Source organism: Triticum urartu, chromosome 7A, assembly GCF_056163025.1.
Source record: "Triticum urartu cultivar PI428250 chromosome 7A, HENAU_Tu73, whole genome shotgun sequence".
In the NCBI taxonomy this organism is placed as follows: Eukaryota; Viridiplantae; Streptophyta; class Magnoliopsida; order Poales; family Poaceae; genus Triticum; species Triticum urartu.
Window position 1 is genome coordinate 55,928,267 of NC_141879.1, and position 20,149 is coordinate 55,948,415.

The window sequence follows — 20,149 nt, forward strand, 5'->3', positions numbered from 1 at the left end:
TTGGACCGTATGAAGCCTGTGGTCTGGGGTTTGTCTTCTTCACCTGTGGTGTCATGATGACATTCACAGGAAGATTCTCCAAATACTTTTTCGGCACCCAGATCTTCTTCATAGGCGGCCCATTCCTACAGTTAGTACTGATATACCTGGCAAACACTTCACCATTCTAATTCTTAAACAGCTTATAGTTTGCATCAAAGGATCCATCAATGACAATGGGGTTAGCACAAGTGAAGCCAGATAGAGTGGATGGATATACTGAAGGTTCCTTTGTAGCAACCCATGTGGTTTTGGGGTACTGCTCAGGTTTCCAGTAAGAGCCATCAGCATTCATTTTCCTTACGAACCCAACACCATCTTTCCTCGGGTTTCGGTTCAGGATCTGCCTTTTGAGGACATCACATAGTGTCTGATGCCCTTTAAGACTTTTGTACATCCCTGTTTCAAGCAATGTCTTCAACCTAGCATTCTCATCAGCAATAGCAGTGGTATCCTCAGCAGAGGGGTTAGTTCCCACATCAACAGTTGAAGATATTGCAACAGTAGCAGCAGTAGAACATTCAGCAACAGAGGTAGCATTACCACGCTCAATGCATTTGAGACATGGTGGTTCAAATCTTTCCTAAGCTGAACTAATCTGTTCGGCGTGAAGCGACTCGTTTTCTTTCTGAAGATCTTCATGAGCCGCTCTCCAAATTTGTCAAGATCTTGCTTCCTTTGAAGATAATCATAAGAAAGCCTTTCATGAGCTGTTGAGAGCGTTTCATGACGACTTTCAAGTTCCTCATACTTAACGTGAAGATTTTTTATGTCTTCAATTAAGGACTGAGATCGAGTCATTTCAGCGTCTAACAGATCATTGCTTTTGTCTAACAGTTTTTGAATGTGTTCCATGGTTTTCTGTTGTTCAGTTGCAATTTTAGCGAGTGTTTTGTAGCTGGGTTTGGAACCACAATCAGAGTCATCATCACTAGATGTTTGATAGTGAGTAGTGCGTGTGTTTACCTTGGCACCGCGTGCCATGAAGCAGTAGGTAGGAGTGGAGTAGTCTTTGTCATTTGCACAGGTGTCGGTGATGGAGTCATTGTTTTCAGTGTTGAAGATGGACTTGGCGACGTATGCTGTAGCCAGACTCGCAATGCCAGAATCGGACTCCTCCTCAGACTCCACCTCCGCCTCCTCAGAAGCGGACTCCTCCTCTGAATTCATTTCCTTGCCAACAAACGCACGTGCCTTGCCAGATGAGCTCTTCTTGTGTGATGAAGACTTTGAGGAGGACTTGGAAGAAGACTTTGAGTATTTCTTCTTCTTCTTTTCATCAGAATCATACTCCTTGCTCTTCTTTTTCTTCTTGTTCTCAATGTCCCACTGCGGACACTCAGAGATGTAGTGGCCAGGTTTCTTGCACTTGTGACATGTTTTCTTCTTGAAGTCATGAGCAGAAGCTTCATCATTCCTTGAGCTTGATCGTGAAGACTTTCTGAAGCCTTTCTTCTTGGTGAATTTTTGGAACTTCTTCACAAGCATAGCAAGTTCCTTTCCAATGTCTTCAGGATCATCAGAACAGCTGTCAGATTCTTCTTCAGATGAGGAGACAGCTTTTGCCTTCAAGGCACGAGTTCGCCCATAGTTGGGACCGTAGATATCTCTTTTCTCAGAAAGCTGAAACTCATGTGTATTGAGCCTCTCAAGTATGTCAGACGGATCGAGTGTATTGAAATCAGGACGTTCTTGAATCATCAGGGCTAGGGTGTCAAACGAACTGTCAGGTGATCTCAGGAGTGTCTTGACGACTTCATGCTTGGTGATCTCAGTAGCGCCGAGGGCTTGAAGCTCATTTATGATGTCAGTGAGTCGATCAAACGTGAGCTGGACATTCTCATTGTCATTTCTCTTGAAGCGGTTGAAGAGGTTGCGAAGGACACTGATTCTCTGATCTCTCTGGGTTGAGACGCCTTCGTTGACCTTGGAGAGCCAGTCCCAGACTAGCTTAGATGTTTCCAAAGCACTCACGCGGCCATACTGTCCTTTGGTCAGAAGACCACAGATGATATTCTTGGCAGTAGAGTCCAGTTGAACGAACTTCTTGATGTCAGCAGCAGTGACACCTTCTCCAGCCTTGGGAACGCCGTTCTTGACGACATACCATAGGTCGACGTCAATGGCTTCAAGATGCATGCGCATCTTATTCTTCCAGTAGGGATATTCAGTTCCATCGAAGACGGGGCACGCAGCGGAGACTTTAATTATCCCTGCAGTCGACATAGCTAAAACTACATGTGGTTAAACCAAATCACACAGAACAAGGGAGTACCTTGCTCTGATACCAATTGAAAGTGCGTTATATCGACTAGAGGGGGGGTGAATAGGCGATTTTGATGGAAGTCTTCGAAACATGGAAGTTTCGAAGACAAATAATAGAAATAAACCTATTACCATGCAGCGGAAGGTAGACTACACTAGGCAAACCATAGTCAAGTATTGAATGAAGTGAAAGCACAATGACTAATAGCAGCAATGTAGTAAGGATCAGGTAGGAAGATATTATGAAGCCAAACAGAACATGCAGTCACTCAGTGAAGACAAAAGATAGTGCAATCATACAATGACTTCACCAGGACCAACAGTAAGTAAAGGGAAGGGAAGGATGAAACCAGTGACTCGTTGAAGACAATGATTTGTTGGACCAATTCCAGTTGCTGTGACAACTGTACGTCTGGTTAGGGTGGCTAGGTATTTAAACCTGAGGACACACAGTCCCGGACACCCAGTCCTGAACACGCAGCTCAGGACACCCAGTCCTCTCCGTGTTCCCCTTGAGCTAAGGTCACACAGACCTCGCCCAATCACTCTGGTAAGTCTTCAAGGTAGACTCCCAAACCTTCACAGACTTCGTTCACCGGCGATCCACAATGTCTCTTGGATGCTCAGAACGCGACGCCTAACCGGCTGGAGGATTCACAGTCCTCAAGTGTAATAAGTCTTTAGATCACACGGACAAGAAGACTTAAGTGATGCCTAACACTCTTTGGCTCTGGGTGGTTAGGGCTTTATCCTCGCAAGGAATTCTCTCTCAAAGGCTTCGAGGTGGGTTGCTCTCAAACGACAAAAGCCGTACTCTAACTCTGAGCAGCCAACCGTTTATGGTTGTAGGGGGTGGGCTATTTATAGCCACTAGGCAACCCGACCTGATTTGTCCGAAATGACCCTGGGTCACTAAGGAACTGACACGTGTTCCAACGGTCAGATTTCAAACACACACAGCAACTTTACTTGGGCTACAAGCAAAGCTGACTTGTCTGACTCTGGACAAGATTCGCTCTCATAGTCTTCACTCGAAGACATAGGTTTTGGTTAAGCATCACTTCAGTCATTCTGACTGGTTTTCTTGGACCCCACTTAACAGTACGGTGGTTCCTATAACTCAATAAAGAAGAAAAGGAACTACGAAAGATCTGAGTCTTCGAGCTCCATAGGCTTCATGCGATGTCTTCTCTTGTCATAGTCTTCAATGAGAATATCTTCATATACCACCTTTGACATCAATGTCTTCATACATTTTTAGGGGTCATCTCTGGTAGGAAAACCGAATCAATGAGGGACTTCTACCTGTGTTATCCCGCAATTCTCACAAACACATTAGTCCCTCAACTAGGTTTGTCGTCAATACTCCAAAACCAACTAGGGGTGGCACTAGATGCACTTACACAAGTCCTAATCTCGATCTATGCCAACTCAATAAACACCATCGGAGACACCTGTAGAGCATCTTTATAGTCACCCAGTTGCATTGTGATGTTTTATAGAACACTAAGTGTTCCTCCGGTATTCAGGAGTTGCATGATCTCATAGTCATAGGAACATGTATAAGTTATGGAGAAAGCAATAGCAATAAACTAAATGATCAAAGTGCTAAGCTAACGGATGGGTCAAGTCAATCACATCATTCTCTAATGATGTGATCCCGTTCATCAAGTGACAACTCTTTGTCTATGGCTAGGAAACTTAACCATCTTTGATTAACGAGCTAGTCAAGTAGAGGCATACTAGTGACACTCTGTTTGTCTACGTATTCACACATGTACTAAGTTCCGGTTAATACAATTCTAGCATGAATAATAAAAATTTATCATGATATAAGGAAATATAAATAACAACTTTATTATTGCCTCTAGGGCATATTTCCTTCACCGATGTGGGCCAGATTTGACAGGCAAGGGTGACGTGGTGCAGAGGGTCATGGCGACGCGATCCGGCTTCCTATTGGCTACGTTGGGAGGCGGGTCACACGGATGTGGCCTCCGGTGGTGGTACGTGCTGGATCTTGGTGGCGGCGGTGATCTGGCCCAGATCTATGGTCCCAAGCACCAGGCGGCGCGGGCTACGGATGGCGACGGCGGCCAGCTGGTGTTGTCTTCTGGGTAGCGCGATGGTGGATCGGGGTTGCGGTGACAGTCCTCGGTGTTTCGGCGGCTGCGTGCGTCTACTCTGTGAGGCACCGCGCTGTTCTAGTCAGCTACTGGGTCGGGATGGCGCGACTGCCAGTGAAAATCGTGTCGACTTCGGTCTTGACAGAGGATGCCAGTGTCATTGGCGTTGTTTCCTTGTTGAGGCATCATCGTCGCAGGCAACGTCATCTCACTTGGGCTACTTGGTGGGAAACCCTAGATCTGGGTCTTCCCGGATCAGATGAAGATGGCATCTTCGATGTCGTTCTCCCTCCTGGGGGCATCGTTTTTTAGTAGGTATTGACTAGATGGCCCATAGGCAGAGCGGGGTTTCATCTTCCACATCAAAGACGGTAGATCTCGGGGGCGTGGCACAGTGCAGTCTCGACGTCCGATGCGGGTTGACGAACTCATGCAGGAGGACGACGCTGTCTGGCGTCATGGTGGCATCGATGGCAGGCCTGGCAAGGTTGATGCGTCACTTCCTCTTCTGAAGATGGATAGATGGAAGACAGAGGCGGTCACCTTTGGGAGTGTGTCGGGACGGTGTGTACCCTAGACCTGGCATTGTGGCTTGGTTGGGGCCTCCAGCTTTAGATGTTAGGCTTTGGTGTGAAGTATGTTTGGTTTTCGGCTCGGATTATCGGCACCCCTGCATCAAATGGATAGGAGTAGCGACAGATGTTGGCTAATTTTTTTAAATAATACATTTTTTTATTAATTTGCACAAATATTACGCTCAAAAAATAATTTTCGAAAATAATACACCGTCGGCCCACAGTCGGCCCATAGTAGGCCGACTGAGACCCTATCGGCTAGCTGCTGGCCTATTGGCCTGTCGGCCACCAGTTCAGGTCCAGTCGGCCAATAGTGGGCCGACAGAGCCTAATTGGCCTGCTGTGGGCCGACAGCGACTAATTGGCCAGCTGCGGGCCGACAGGGACTAATTGGCCTGTTGTGGGCCGACCGGTGCATGCCACCATTTTTTCCCAAACGCTCCTTGGATTTTTTTATAAACTATGACGTATTTCGTGCAACCCTTTGCCCGTAATATTTTCCCACCATATGTTCACGCCAACTCTTTCCCGCCATATGTTCGCGCCAACTCTTTCCCGCCACACGTTTCCCGCCATATGTTCGCGCCAGCTGTTTCCCGCCACCTGTTTCCCGCCAATCGTTTCCCGCCATACCGCACTCGTTCTTTCCCGCCATTTTCTTATCCCTACCTATAAAACCCCCTTCAGACAGAGGAGGATAAGCATTCTAGTGTAGTGTAGTTGAGATGTCCCATTATCCTTTTGATCGTAGTTTTCACCCTGAGATGAGCAGGACTCTTCTGAAGCTAGCTACCGATTTCAGGATGGACAATAGGATAGTTCCATGGGACGAACTCACCGGTATTGACACCATAATGAATGAGTTGGCTCACAAATTACGTATGTCTGGGTGGCCTGAAAGGACATATGAGGAGGTACATATAGAACTTCTTAGGTTGCATGCAAGGTGGAAGAAGGTAGTGGAGCCGGAGAGTGAAACTTTCAGAAGGACTACAGAAAAGCATCCATTTTTATGGACTGAGGAGAGCGAGGACGAAGATGATATCTTTATGCCGCCGCTTCCGGGTTCTGCATCGTCAAAGAGCAAGAGTTTTTCATCGTCCAAGGGCAAGAGTACTGCATCCTCGAAGGGCAAGAGTTCTGCATCGTCCAAGGGTAAGAGTTCTGCATCCTCGAAGGGCAAGAGTTCTGCATCGACGGAGGATGACGATGATGACTTCATGTAGTTTTTATGATGTATGTTGTAAGTTTAGTCGTATGTACCGTTAATTTAGATGTAGTTCTATCTAGTTGTTTATACTGTCTTGTTGTACGAGCATTATGTTCTATCTAAATATGATGTTGTAGTTCGGTAACAGAGTACTAAAAATAGAGTAGGCATATGTCTCATACATAAGTACATAGTCATTTGTCTCATACATAGAATAGACATAAGTCTCATACATAAGTAGATGGTCATGTCTCTACTGATAGATGGAAGCGTCAGTGACGACGTCTGGCCTGGCGGGGAGGCGGATCTGGAAGCGGCGACCATCCCAACCTGTTAGGTGGCCTAATGTTACGAGGAGGAATTTCAGACTCTCCCTGGTCATGTTGTGTATCCTGTGTGGGGCCTGGTGGAGGAATCGAATACATGTTCATCCACTGGGTGTGCTGCGACATCTGAGTATGTATGTTCTCCTCGGGATGTTGATCACTCCCCCACGTATCATGTGATGCTGACATAGACGCATGATATCCGTAGGCTCCTGCACGATGGAACGTTTAGTCATGAAGAATGAGGTCGCCTCAATTAATATTGAAAACAATAAAAATGAAGACACTTACCTGCTGGTTGTGACGGCTGCTCTGGCTCAAACACGAAGCTCGACGAGGGACCGTGCTGCTGTGGCTGTGGAGAAAACACGAAGCTCGATGTAACGCCCCGGTAGTTAAGCTACAATAACCCTCCGGAAATGATGCCACATCACCTCGGTTAGTGTTGATAATCTCACGTTAGTTCAAAACCAGTTAGAATTCAAATTCAAAATCAAGCAAACAATAAAAGTTTTTAAATATTAAAACTAAAAATGTTCGGAGTGAGCCAAATAATGCATAGGTAATTATGGTAAAGAAACCACACTTTTATAAAATGTTTAGATGCTTAAATGTGAATGAAACAGCAACATAACCAATATAATAAATGCCTTTTATTATTTTTAAAATGTTAAAGTATTTTATTTAGGGGTTTAAACTTTTGTAACAAAGGTATAATTAGTAATACTGATTTTGGTACAACTTTTATGTTTTTTTATAAAACTTAAATAAGATGAGACTAAAAGTAAAACAGTAAAAGGAAAAATAAATAAATAAAGACAAAACAAAAAAACAAGAAAAGGGGAGCCTCCCCCACTGGGCCAACCGGCCCAGCTAGTCAGCCGGCCGGCCAGCCCACTACGCCCTGTCCTATATCCCCGCTAGCCCCCCGAAACCCTAACTCCCCACCCCCACGATCCCCACTCCCTCTGTTTCCCCCTCGATCCAGATCGGGGCAACGGCGCCCCGACTCCATCGACCCGCCGACCGCGTCGCCCATCATCCCTGGAACCCCGTCGCCGAAACCACGTCCCCGACCATTGCCAACTCGCCGGACCGCCTCCCCGTCTCCGTCGCTCGTCCCCGTCCTCCTCCCCGCCGGACCACCTCAAGCCTCGCTGCCCGATCCCCTACTCCGAATGTGAGCACCTTCTCTTCAACCTCTCTCTTTCCCGTCGTCGGATCAGCCACGCTCGCGCTCTCCCGCTCGCGCGCGGCCCTCCCCCTCGCCTCGTTGCCTCGCGGTCCCCGCACCACCGCGCCTGCTCGTCGCCGGCTCCATAGTTGACCCGTCGTGCCACGTTGCTTCCGCCCAAGTGCTGCTCCCCCTGCTGCGGCCCCGTGCGCCTCCGCCGCGCCGGAGCCCCGAACATGGCGCTGGCCACGCGCGGGCCATGACCTCGCCGGCTCTGCCTTCGCTCCCCTGGTAGCCCCGCCACCACCGGAGCCCCGCACCTCCGCCCACTTCTGCTGCTGCAACCCCCCCCCCCCCTCCCCCGCATCGCTCCATCATGCCGTCGTCGCCTGCTACTGCTGCTGCTGTTGCAGTAGCTGCTGCCATTGCCTGGCGCCGCCCCGACCGCCGTCGGCGCCGCGTGCCCGCACGAGCCCAGCCGGTCCACTGTTGGATTAGTGGGGATAACCCCCAGATTAGATTAAGTGCTAATGCCCCTTGTGAGTATGACTACTGGGGCCCGCCCCTGTTAGAAAGAAAAAAAAAGAATTTCAAAATAACTAAATATAATTAATAATTAATTAAGTAATTTAATAGTTAATTAACTTAATTAATATAGCTTAGTTAACTAATTAACTACCTCACTAGTTCAATGAGTCAATGACAAGGAGGCCCCACCCTCCTGTTGACCAGTCAAAGTTTGACTGGTCAACTGGGTCCACTGGCCCACATGTCAGCCTTTGTGTACATTCTGTGTACACAGGGCTGGGTACCCATAGCATTTTGTCTATTAATTTTGAAATAGAAATAATTTGGGAAAATGGATTAAATCTTTAAAAATTAATATAAAATAATCTGTAACTCGGATGAAAATACTTTCTACATGAAAGTTGCTCAGAACGATAAGATGAATCCGAATACACAGTCCGTTTGTCCGCAACACGTCCCTAGCATACCAAACCTGCAACTTTTCCCCTCCGGCATGTCTATCAGAAAATGCGAAACACTGGGGATACTTTCCGGATGTTCCACACCTTCGCCGGTATCACCTATCCCTGCATTAGGTCACCCCTAGCACCACGTATTGCCGCGTCTTGCTTTATCTTACATTTGATTGCTCTGTTATTTATTGTGTTCCCCCTCCGTTACTTCTTTTCGGTAGACTCCGAGACCACTGCTGGTACCCCTATGATCGACTACATCGACGACGAACCCTTCTCTTGCCAGAGCAACCAGGCAAGCCCCCCCCCCCCTTGATCACCATATATCGCCTACTCTCCTCTATACTGCTTGCATTAGAGTAGTGTAGCATGTTACCGCTTTCCGTTAATCCTATCCTGATGCATAGCCTGTCATTGTTGCTACAACTGTTGATACCTTATCTGCAATCCTAAATGCTTTGTATAGGATGCTAGTTTATCATCACTGGCCATACATTCTTGTCCGTCTGCCATGCTATACAATCGGGTCGTGATCACTCGGGAGTTGATCACGGGTATATGCCTATACTTTATACATGATACATGTGATGACTAAAGTCGGGTTGGCTCGAGGAGTACCCACGAGTGATTCACGGATTGGGGGCTGAAAGGACCTTTGTCCCGACGGCCCTCTGGGTGGACCCTTGTGGCGGAGCGACAGGGCAGGTTGAGACCACCTAGGAGAGTGGTGGGCCTGGCCCTAGTCGGCGTTCGCGGTGTCTTCAACATAACATGTTTAACGAGATCTTGGTATTTGATCTGAGTCTGGCTACTGGCCTATACGCACTAACCATCTACGCGGGGACAGTTATGGGCACTCGACGTCGTGGTATCAGCCGAAGCCTTCGTGACGTCAGCGATTGAGCGGCGCGCGCCGGGTTGGACCGCGTAACGCAACTTCCTTTGTAATGGAGGTTTCTAGGTCTGCTCACCGGCCACGTTCACAACGTGCAGGTGTGCAAAGGGCGATGGGCCCAGACCCCTGCGCCATAGGATTTAGACCGGCGTGCTGACCTCTCTGTTGTGCCTAGGTAGGGCTGCGACGTGTTGATCTTCCGAGGCCGGGCATGACCCAGGAAAGTGTGTCCGGCCAAATGGGATCGAGCGTGTTGGGTTATGTGGTGCACCCCTGTAGGGAAGTTAATCTATTCGAATAGCCATGATCTTCGGTAACAGGACGACTTGGAGTTGTACCTTGACCTTATGACAACTAGAACCGGATACTTAATAAAACACACCCTTCCAAGTGTCAGATACAACCGGTGGTCGCTCTCTCACAGGGCGACAAGGGGAGGATCATCGGTTAGGATTATGCTACGCGATGATACTTGGAGGACTTCAGTCTACTCTCTTCTACATGCTGCAAGACGGAGGCTGCCAGAAGTGTAGTCTTCGAAAGGACTAGCTACCCCCCCCCCCTCGCCCCCCCTTTTTCCGGCTTTCTGCAGTTTAGTCCACATATAATAGCCTTATTCCAGTTGATACCAATGCATACATATGTAGTGTAGCTCCTTGCTTGCGAGTACTTTGGATGAGTACTCACGGTTGCTTTCTCCCTCTTTTCCCTCCTTCTCTTTTCTATACCCGATTGCTGCGACCAGACGTTGGAGCCCAGGAGCCAGACACCACCGTCGACGACGACTACTACTACTCGGGAGGTGCCTACTACTATGTGCAGCCCGCTGACGGCGACCAGGAGTAGTTTAGGAGGATCCCAGGCAGGAGGCCTGCGCCTCTTTTGATCTGTATCCCAGTTTGTGCTAGCCTTCTTAAGGCAAACTTGTTTAACTTATGTCTGTACTCAGATATTGCTACTTCCGCTGACTCGTCTATGATCGAGCTCTTGTATTCGAGCCCTCGAGGCCCCTGGCTTGTAATATGATGCTTGTATGACTTATTTTATTTGTAGAGTTGTGTTGTGATATCTTCCCGTGAGTCCCTGGTCTTGATCGTACACGTTTGCGTGTATTATTAGTGTACGGTCAAATCGGGGGCGTCACAAGTTGGTATCAGAGCCGACTGCCTGTAGGAATCCCCCTTCAAACTCCTTGGCCGAAGTCGAGTCTAGACATTGCAAAACTTTTACTAACATGGCTGTGTGTCTTACGGGCACACGTCGCCATTGGGTGGTAGTAGAATATTTTATTCCTCGACCTATACTCTGGGACTCTGACATCTCTTCTATTCGGGTTAAACGATTTTACTAACTCTGACTCTAGGTTCTCGATAATACTTTCTCCCGAAGAGCCCCTTCAGTCCAGATGATCGCCGGCTGCACCAGAAGATTTCGAAGATACTCTCCGATTTTCTCTCGAGACCTTGTGCCCGTTGCTTTTGCAATTCCCTTCCACTGAAATATCCCTATGGGTAAATACTTACACTTGTCGTTCTTACTTTTATTCCCAGTCGATCTTGTTATTACAAGATACCCCGAGAATATTTTGTACTTAATGCCTTGCAGTTCTTTGCCACCTGAATACCCCTAAGAATAATTTCTCGCACTTTCTGAGTATCCTCTCATCCCCAGTTGTCCAGGTGTTTCACAAAAGTCTTTGAAATACTATTCAATCCTCCGAAAATCCTTAGCAGCTTTATTTCTCTGCAAATACTTGTCTACTTGCATTATGGATGCTTCCCATATATCTGGCAATATTCACTAGTATCTTTTGACACCGTCATTTTGATCCTATTGATTCAACATGTGTATGAATGCACACAATCATCTATCAACCCTTCTAAATTATCTTTCCGGCTCAGACATCATTTTTGAACATGAGCTGGTTCTCGACCAAACTATTTGTCGTCAATTGTGCCTCTGGTCTATCCAACTTATCCATCCTTGATCAGAGCATCTGCTTCTGATCCTTTTTTTGGAAATCATAATTCCTTTGTTATATAAGCATCGAATTGTTCAGATGTTCTATAATATGATGCCTGTGCATTCTTCTTCCTCCGGTTGAGTATCGATGCTCACATCAGATCCCTTGTGGACCATCGGTTCCTTTGTTGGATTTTATCCGACAGTGTCCTTCATATTGAATAACCTTGAGAGCCTTTCCATGGGTATATAATGCCTTTGGTAAATTGTATCATCTGCTTTTGAACAATGCTCTACTTTCGAGCTTGTGATATTTACTCTTGAAACTTGTGGTATATATTTCTAAGATATCCCGATGGGTTGAACATTATGCCTTCCTTAATCTGTGTGAACCCGAAAACTTTTCAGGGGTCATACTCCTCTAGTAATTCACCTGGTAGGTTTTCACACTGAAATCGTTTTATTAGAGCTGTGAATGAAAGATTATGCATTGCAGAAGTGGGAGTCGACCTTGAACCTTTGTGTTCATGCCCATGGACACGATGTAGATCCTATCATGGAAGCTTCTTGTAATAATAATTATTTCCTTAATATAATATCCTTTGGTATCGGTGAATTGATCCTTTGCAATTGTGGTTCCGACCATATGTTCTTCTTTGATCCCATTTCTCGGGCAAGTTTAAGCACTTGTCTTCCGTGGATCAATACACCATTCCAACCTTTACTTTGATCTTTCATCGAGTATTACACATTGGTACCTTGAGGTTATCACGGAACTACATAACTTCTTATGAGTTCTTCATCAACTATTATTCTCACCGATTCCAACCCCCCCCCCCCACCGGGGTTCTGAGTTAATAATCACTCGAGAACACCGATAAGTGAATCGATTCCGCACTCGGATTCAATAACTCTAAGTAATTTTCGTGGCTTATGAGTTTAATAACTCTTCAAGTCATTCCTAGTCTAATCGGGTACATCATTATTGTGCCAATTTTGACTGTACTACCTGGTCCTTCCCGGAGCACAATTTTCGACGATGAGCTAAGGTTACGTCGATTTTCCTTGTCATATCATTTCACCTTGAACAGCAAGCTTGATTTCAAGTTTGTGTCGTACCTGTGCTTCCATTAACCTCTTGCTTCATCATCCCTTTGACTTGATGTCATCGCTGATTGATTACATCCTCATGAAATCTCTCGACAAAAATTGTCGTGGTCATCATCAACATTTTGAATCCTTTCAGGATACCAATCGAATTCATGATGATAAGTACCACCCTTCTTCCTTGGTAATTTGAGTTACCATCGACAACATCCTTGCCTTCTCTCCAACACAAACTTGTTCGTGTTTTGTATTACACCTTAGGTTCCTTGCCATCCAGCTTATGTTGTCTTCTACCTTGGAGTATTACCATCTGTTATGTCAAGAATGTCATGGGAATGCCCCACCTCTTAAGGATTCTTGTTATAGAATTACTTCTCGCCATCTCTATTCCTTTCTTGGTCCCCATGTTGATTCGAATCGGAATATAGACAATTGAACCTTGAGGTGTGAATTCAAAACTTCTAGCAACCCTAATGCTTTGAAGTGAATGATCGATAGTTTCATTCTAATTCTATTGTTCATTAAGTCACCATTCTAACATTGTTCGTGCGACCCAGCCATATTTTGGGTGCACCTGTCAACCAATGTTTAATTGTGGATGTTTTCCTCGAACATACATCATTATATCATTTGATCTGACAATTGTTATCTCCTTGTTCACATAATTGTGGAAATCCATCTTTTGTTAATCTCGATAAATTGTCGCTGAGACCATCAGCCACCTCATCATCCTATCATTGGTTTGATGATAAACTCTTGTTTTGGAACTTGCTTCCATAGTTCATTTCCTGAGAATCTTACAATGTCATCCCGTCAAATTGTGTTGCACCTTTGCTTCTCAGACATCCTGAGTCTGAGGTATCCTGACACCAATCAGATCTGAAACTCGGTCAGATATGATGGTTGGAACATTTTCCAAGAGTTATAACATTGGTCTCTAAATAACCCGGTAAGGTGGTGTCTTTGCTTAGCATCCCTGGCCAGAGCACCTATTGTTGTAGTATATGTATCCTTTTATCAAGGTTAGCCATTCTTCCATGAGGAAATTGTAAGACTTATTCTATAAGTTGTTCCTGATGGATCCTTTGTGTTTCCAAAGTCTGATCTTCACCTGTTGGCCATGTCAATGCTATCTCGAAGCATGTCTATGGTACTCCAATTTTCAACAGGAACATTTGAAGCCCAATGTTAAATGTTTCCTGCTGAATTATCCAAACACCGCTGTATGGGTAATGTCATGAAATTTCTCTCCCCTTACCTCAAGAGTTTTCGACATTATATCCTGTCATGGATATCGTGCTCTGCTTGTCCTTGGGAAGGATATACCCCTGAAATATGTGTTTAAACACATTTTCCTTTCCCTTGTTCTGTTTAATTTGATAATCATATTTTCCTTTCCATTGTTTGGTTTAACCTTTCTTGTGATCTATATGATCTAAGCAGTAATATTCTCCTGCTTATGTAAACACCTCGGTGTACCATTCTGTCAGCAAGACCCTGTTACTATTGTTGAAAACTTTCCGGTAACCGCCGATGGACGAGAACTCTACCTATTGGTCCGCCTTGTTCAACGAGCAGGAAAATGGTTCTCTTTGTCCCTCGCCCTTGGTACCGATGTTGTTGCCGACATAACCGACAGACTATCCTCTGACATGCCTTGCTTTCATGATCATGCAATACATCATCGCCCTTCCTGCTTTTAACCCACATGGTGGGCCCATAACCCACAGTTCCTCAGGATCGAAACCTGACTCTCCTGTACACCCCCTGTTCCCAAAGTTATTCCTCACGCGTGGCCTCGTGTGTAATTCATGAGCCACCTTCCGATGAGATCATCAATCTGGTATCTGACGCAATACTTATTCCCATTGCTCTGAACCCCTTTCACACTTCGCTTCAGGTAATGAATGATTGCCTATGCGCTTGAAACTTCTCATGGTACCTTATTACTTTGCTCTCGATATTTTCTTAAGTTTCAATTCGAGAGTTACTTTCCGCCACCTTCCCCGATGTTATCTACCAGATGAGCAACCTTGTAGAGGTTTGTTCTTCCGAATCTACCGTTTTTCCTTACCGTAAGTACGATGAAGACACCAAAAAAAGGAAGACGACTTCATCATGATGACCTGAAGCAAAGAAATGAAGACGTCGATGTAATGGATCAACCTCTTCGAGAAGAGCAACCTAGACTGTGAAGAATCGTTAGATATTGCGTAACCTAGTCTCCCCCCTTACACCCCCCTTAAATCTCGGGACGAGATTTCTTGTAGTGGAGGAGATTTGTAACGCCCCGGTAGTTAAGCTACAGTAACCCTCCGGAAATGATGCCACATCACCTCGGTTAGTGTTGATAATCTCACGTTAGTTCAAAACCGGTTCGAATTCAAATTCAAAATCAAGCAAACAATAAAAGTTTTTAAATATTAAAACTAAAAATGTTCGGAGTGAGCCAAATAATGCATAGGTAATTATGGTAAAGAAACCACACTTTTATAAAATGTTTAGATGCTTAAATGTGAATGAAACAGCAACATAACTAATATAATAAATGCCTTTTATTATTTATAAAATGTTAAAGTATTTTATTTAGGGGTTTAAACTTTTGTAACAAAGGTATAATTAGTAATACTGATTTTGGTACAACTTTTATGTTTTTTTATAAAACTTAAATAAGATGAGACTAAAAGTAAAATAGTAAAAGGAAAAATAAATAAATAAAGACAAAACAAAAAACAAGAAAAGGGGAGCCTCCCCCACTGGGCCAACCGACCCAGCTAGTCAGCCGGCCGGCCAGCCCACTACGCCCTGGCCTATATCCCCGCAAGCCCCCCGAAACCCTAACTCCCCACCCCCACGATCCCCACTCCCTCTGTTTCCCCCTCGATCCAGATTGCGGCAACGGCGCCCCGACTCCATCGACCCGCCGACCGCGTTGCCCATCGTCCCTGGAACCCCGTCGCCGGAACCACGTCCCCGACCATCGCCAACTCACCAGACCGCCTCCCCGTCTCCGTCGCTCGTCCCCGTCCTCCTCCCCGCCGAACTACCTCAAGCCTCGCTGCCCAATCCCCTGCTCCGAACGTGAGCACCTTCTCTTCAACCTCTCTCTTTCCTGTCGCCAGATCAGCCACGCTCGCGCTCTCCCGCTCGTGCGTGGCCCTCCCCCTCGCCTCGCTGCCTCGCGGTCCCCGCACCACCGCGCCCCCCTCGTCGCCGGCCCCGCAGTTGACCCGTCGTGCCACGCTGCTTCCGCCCGAGTGCTGCTCCCCCTGCTGCGGTCCCGTGCGCCTCCGCCGCACCGGAGCCCTGACCGTGGCGCTGGCCACGCGCGGGCCATGACCTCGCCGGCTCTGCCTTCGCTCCCCTGGTAGCCCCGCCACCACCGGAGCCCCGCACCTCCGCCCACTTCTGCTGCTGCAACACCCCTCCCCCGCATCGCTCCATCATGTCGTCGTCGCCTGCTACTGCTGCTGCTCTTGCAGTACCTGCTGCCATTGCCTGGCGCCGCCCCGACCGCCGTCGGCGCCGCGTGCCCGCACGAGCCCAGCTGGTCTGTTGGATTAGTGGGGATAGCCCCCAGATTAGATTAAGTGCTAATGCCCCTTGTGAGTATGACTAGTGGGGCCCACCCCCTGTTAGAAAGAAAAAAAGAATTTCAAAATAACTAAATATAATTAATAATTAATTAATTAATTTAATAGTTAATTAACTTAATTAATATTGCTTAGTTAACTAATTAACTACCTCACTATTTCAATGAGTCAATGACAAGGAGGCCCCACCCTCCTGTTGACCAGTCAAAGTTTGACTGGTCAACTGGGTCCACTGGCCCACATGTCAGCCTTTGTGTACATTCTGTGTACACAGGGCTGGGTACCCATAGCATTTTGTCTATTAATTTTGAAATACAAATAATTTGGCAAATGGATTAAATCTTTAAAAATTAATATAAAATAATCCGTAACTCGGATGAAAATACTTTCTACATGAAAGTTGCTCAGAATGACAAGATGAATCCGAATACACAGTCCGTTTGTCAGCAACACGTCCCTAGCATACCAAACCTGCAAATTTTCCCCTCCGGCATGTCTATCTGAAAATGCGAAACACTGGGGATACTTTCCGGATGTTCCACACCTTCGCCGGTATCATCTATCCCTGCGTTAGGTCACCCCTAGCACCACGTATTGACGCGTCTTGCTTTGTCTTACATTTGATTGCTCTGTTATTTATTGTGTTCCCCCTCCGTTACTTCTTTTCGGTAGACTCCGAGACCGCTGCTGGTACCCCTATAATCGACTACATCGACGATGAACCCTTCTCTTGCCAGAGCAACTAGGCAAGCCCCCCCCCCTTGATCACCATATATCGCCTACTCTCCTCTATACTTCTTGCATTAGAGTAGTGTAGCATGTTACCGCTTTCCGTTAATCCTATCCTGATGCATAGCCTGTCATTGTTGCTACAACTGTTGATACCTTACCTGCAATCCTAAATGCTTAGTATAGGATGCTAGTTTATCATCAGTGGCCATACATTCTTGTCCGTCTGCCATGCTATACTATCGGGCCGTGATCACTCGGGAGTTGATCACGGGTATATGCCTATACTTTATACATGATACATGTGATGACTAAAGTCGGGTTGGCTCAAGGAGTACCCGCGAGTGATTCACGGAATGGGGGCTGAAAGGACCTTTGTCCCGACGGCCCTCTGGGTGGACCCTTGTGGCGGAGCGACAGGGCAGGTTGAGACCACCTAGGAGAGAGGTGGGCCTGGCCCTGGTCGGCGTTCGCGGTGTCTTCAAGATAACACGTTTAACGAGATCTTGGTATTTGATCTGAGTCTGGCTACTGGCCTATACGCACTAACCATCTACGCAGGGACAGTTATGGGCACTCGACGTCGTGGTATCAGCCGAAGCCTTCGTGACGTCAGCGACTAAGCGGCACGCGCCGGGTTGGACCATGTAATGCAACTTCCTTTGTAATGGAGGTTGCTAGGTCTGCTCACCGGCCGCGTTCGCAACGTGCAGGTGTGCAAAGGGCGATGGGCCCAGACCCCTGCGCCATAGGGTTTAGACCGGCGTGCTGACCTCTCTGTTGTGCCTAGGTAGGGCTGCGACGTGTTAATCTTCCGAGGCCTGGCATGACCCAGGAAAGTGTGTCCGGCCAAATGGGATCGAGCGTGTTGGGTTATGTGGTGCACCCCTGCAGGGAAGTTAATCTATTCGAATAGCCGTGATCTTCGGTAACAGGACGACTTGGAGTTGTACCTTGACCTTATGACAACTAGAACCGGATACTTAATAAAACACACCCTTCCAAGTGCCAGATACAACCGATGGTCGCTCTCTCACAGGGCGACGAGGGGAGGATCATCGGTTAGGATTATGCTATGCGATGATACTTGGAGGACTTTAGTCTACTCTCTTCTACATGCTGCAAGACGGAGGCTGCCAGAAGCGTAGTCTTCGAAAGGACTAGCTACCCCCCCCCTTATTCCAGCTTTCTGCAGTTCAGTCCACATATAATAGCCTTATTCCAGTTGATACTAATGCATACATATGTAGTGTAGCTCCTTGCTTGTGAGTACTTTGGATGAGTACTCACGGCTTCTTTCTCCCTCTTTTCCCTCCTTTTCTATACCCGATTGCTTCGATCAAACGTTGGAGCCCAGGAGCCAGACACCACCGTCGACGACGACTACTACTACTCGGGAGGTGCCTACTACTACGTGCAGCCCGCTGACAGCGACCAGGAGTAGTTTAGGAGGATCCCAGGTAGGATGCCTGCGCCTCTTTCGATCTGTATCCCAGTTTGTGCTAGCCTTCTTAAGTCAAACTTGTTTAACTTATGTCTGTACTCAGATATTGTTGTTTCCACTGAATCGTCTATGATCGAGCTCTTGTATTTGAGCCCTCTAGGCCCCTGGCTTGTAATATGATGCTTGTATGACTTACTTTATTTGTAGAGTTGTGTTGTGATATCTTCCCGTGAGTCCCTGGTCTTGATCGTACATGTTTGCGTGTATGATTAGTGTACGGTCAAATCGGGGGCATCACACTCGACGAGGGACCATGTTGCTGTGGCTGTGGAGAAAACACGAAGCTTGACGTGGGACCATATTGCTGTGGTTGCTGCCACGTTGAACTGCCAGGTTGGTCAGGACGGGGTGGCCTGGTTGTCTGCTGATGTGCTAGACGTGGACTTGGATGATGTCGGTGCATGGAGTGACGCGGCTGCTGCTGCTGGTGCTGAACAACGTCGGTTCTCCGGGTGCACGTGATAGCCTCGTACACAGTCTGTATCTTGTTCTGAATTCGTTCCAAGAAGGGCTGTAGCACTGGACGGTGCTGAAGAAGAGGTCTAGACGACAGTGATCGTCCAAAGGTGGTCACGTCCTGGTAGAGTTCGTGTGTCAAGGTAGCCTGCAAATTTCCATGACGATTAATAATGTATGTCTCTTGCACGTCAAAGTATGTGACAACATTACTTAAAGAAAATATATCTTACCGCGTACTTCCTAGAGCCCGAAGTGTCATAGCTCAGGTACATATCCGATAGAGTAGAATCCGGTATCTCCTCTGGGTGGGAGTGCTCAACGATGCGTAATCGTGTTCTGGTCATGTAGCGCCGCAAATAGAGATTGAATTCATCGAGATCAAAATTGTGATTCTCGTGCCATAGATGTGTGTTTGCTGTCTCCCATTCTATAACATACGGCTCTAGTCTAACTAGCCAGTTAGCAGTTGTCCTGGTCATGCCCTTCCTTGTCGTCCTAAAATGTGGTGTGTGTTCAACAATTACCTAAAACTTCGAATGGAGTACTATGAAAGATAATGCAACATTGAAAAATTAGCTAATACGTGTGGATGTGTGCTGGCACTGGGTTCTCTATAGGGGGAGGCAGCTCCAACTGCAGAAGACCAAATTGCCTCATAACCCTCTGTTGTGCCATCTCCTCGACGAAGACATCGAAGATGATTTTTGATTTTGTCATCCAGTAATCTCGGTCCCTTGTGCATAGCACAGACAGACCACTAGGGTATCTCGCTTGTATGGCTGCTTCCGTGTAGGGCTGCCAGATGACCCCGGTGTACGCATCGAACTGCTCGTTCAATGATGTGTATGCCTTCCTGGTCTGATCACTAGCAAAGCGTCTCTGCAGAAAACAAAAGTTAGTAGCCGCTAGCATCGAACTATCTCTTGTGCAGAAAAAAGTTATGTTAAACTATAACATGGTGCATACCTCGCGACGTGTCCAACACAGACCGAAAGTAGGCATGTCGATGCCATCAGCATCAAACATGGCGTCTATAGGCTCACGAACACGTACATCTGGTCGCCCTATAGAGAACCTCTCCCACGACCATAAAAAAATTCAGAACATAGTGCCACACTTAATAAAAATTCAGAACATAGTGCCATACTTAATAAAAATTCAGAACATAGTGCCACACTTAATACAAATTCAAAACATAGTGTCAC

General features: G+C 46.7%; 1 protein-coding gene across 1 annotated transcript; it reads right to left on the bottom strand.

Annotated features, from left to right (window-relative positions):
* Positions 1-6,487: 6,487 nt before the first annotated feature.
* LOC147957685 (uncharacterized) lies at positions 6,488-19,970 on the bottom strand. The gene is made up of 7 exons (XM_087531402.1): positions 19,911-19,970; positions 19,528-19,823; positions 19,175-19,439; positions 18,731-19,089; positions 17,935-17,940; positions 6,833-6,915; positions 6,488-6,753 (listed from the first exon to the last, which is right to left on the bottom strand). Exons 1-7 carry the CDS (start codon positions 19,968-19,970, stop codon positions 6,488-6,490), a joined length of 1,335 nt encoding a protein of 444 aa, XP_087387528.1.
* Positions 19,971-20,149: the final 179 nt, after the last annotated feature.

Bases quoted from the DNA above. Each gene is read 5' to 3' on its own strand.
- LOC147957685 (XM_087531402.1), bottom strand. From the start codon at position 19,970: ATGTTTGATGCTGATGGCATCGACATGCCTACTTTCGGTCTGTGTTGG. The intron at 19,824-19,910 runs GTATGCACCATG...TGTTTTCTGCAG, and splicing joins TGTGTTGGACACGTCGCGAG to AGACGCTTTGCTAGTGATCA. The intron at 19,440-19,527 runs GTATTAGCTAAT...ACCACATTTTAG, and splicing joins GTGCCAGCACACATCCACAC to GACGACAAGGAAGGGCATGA.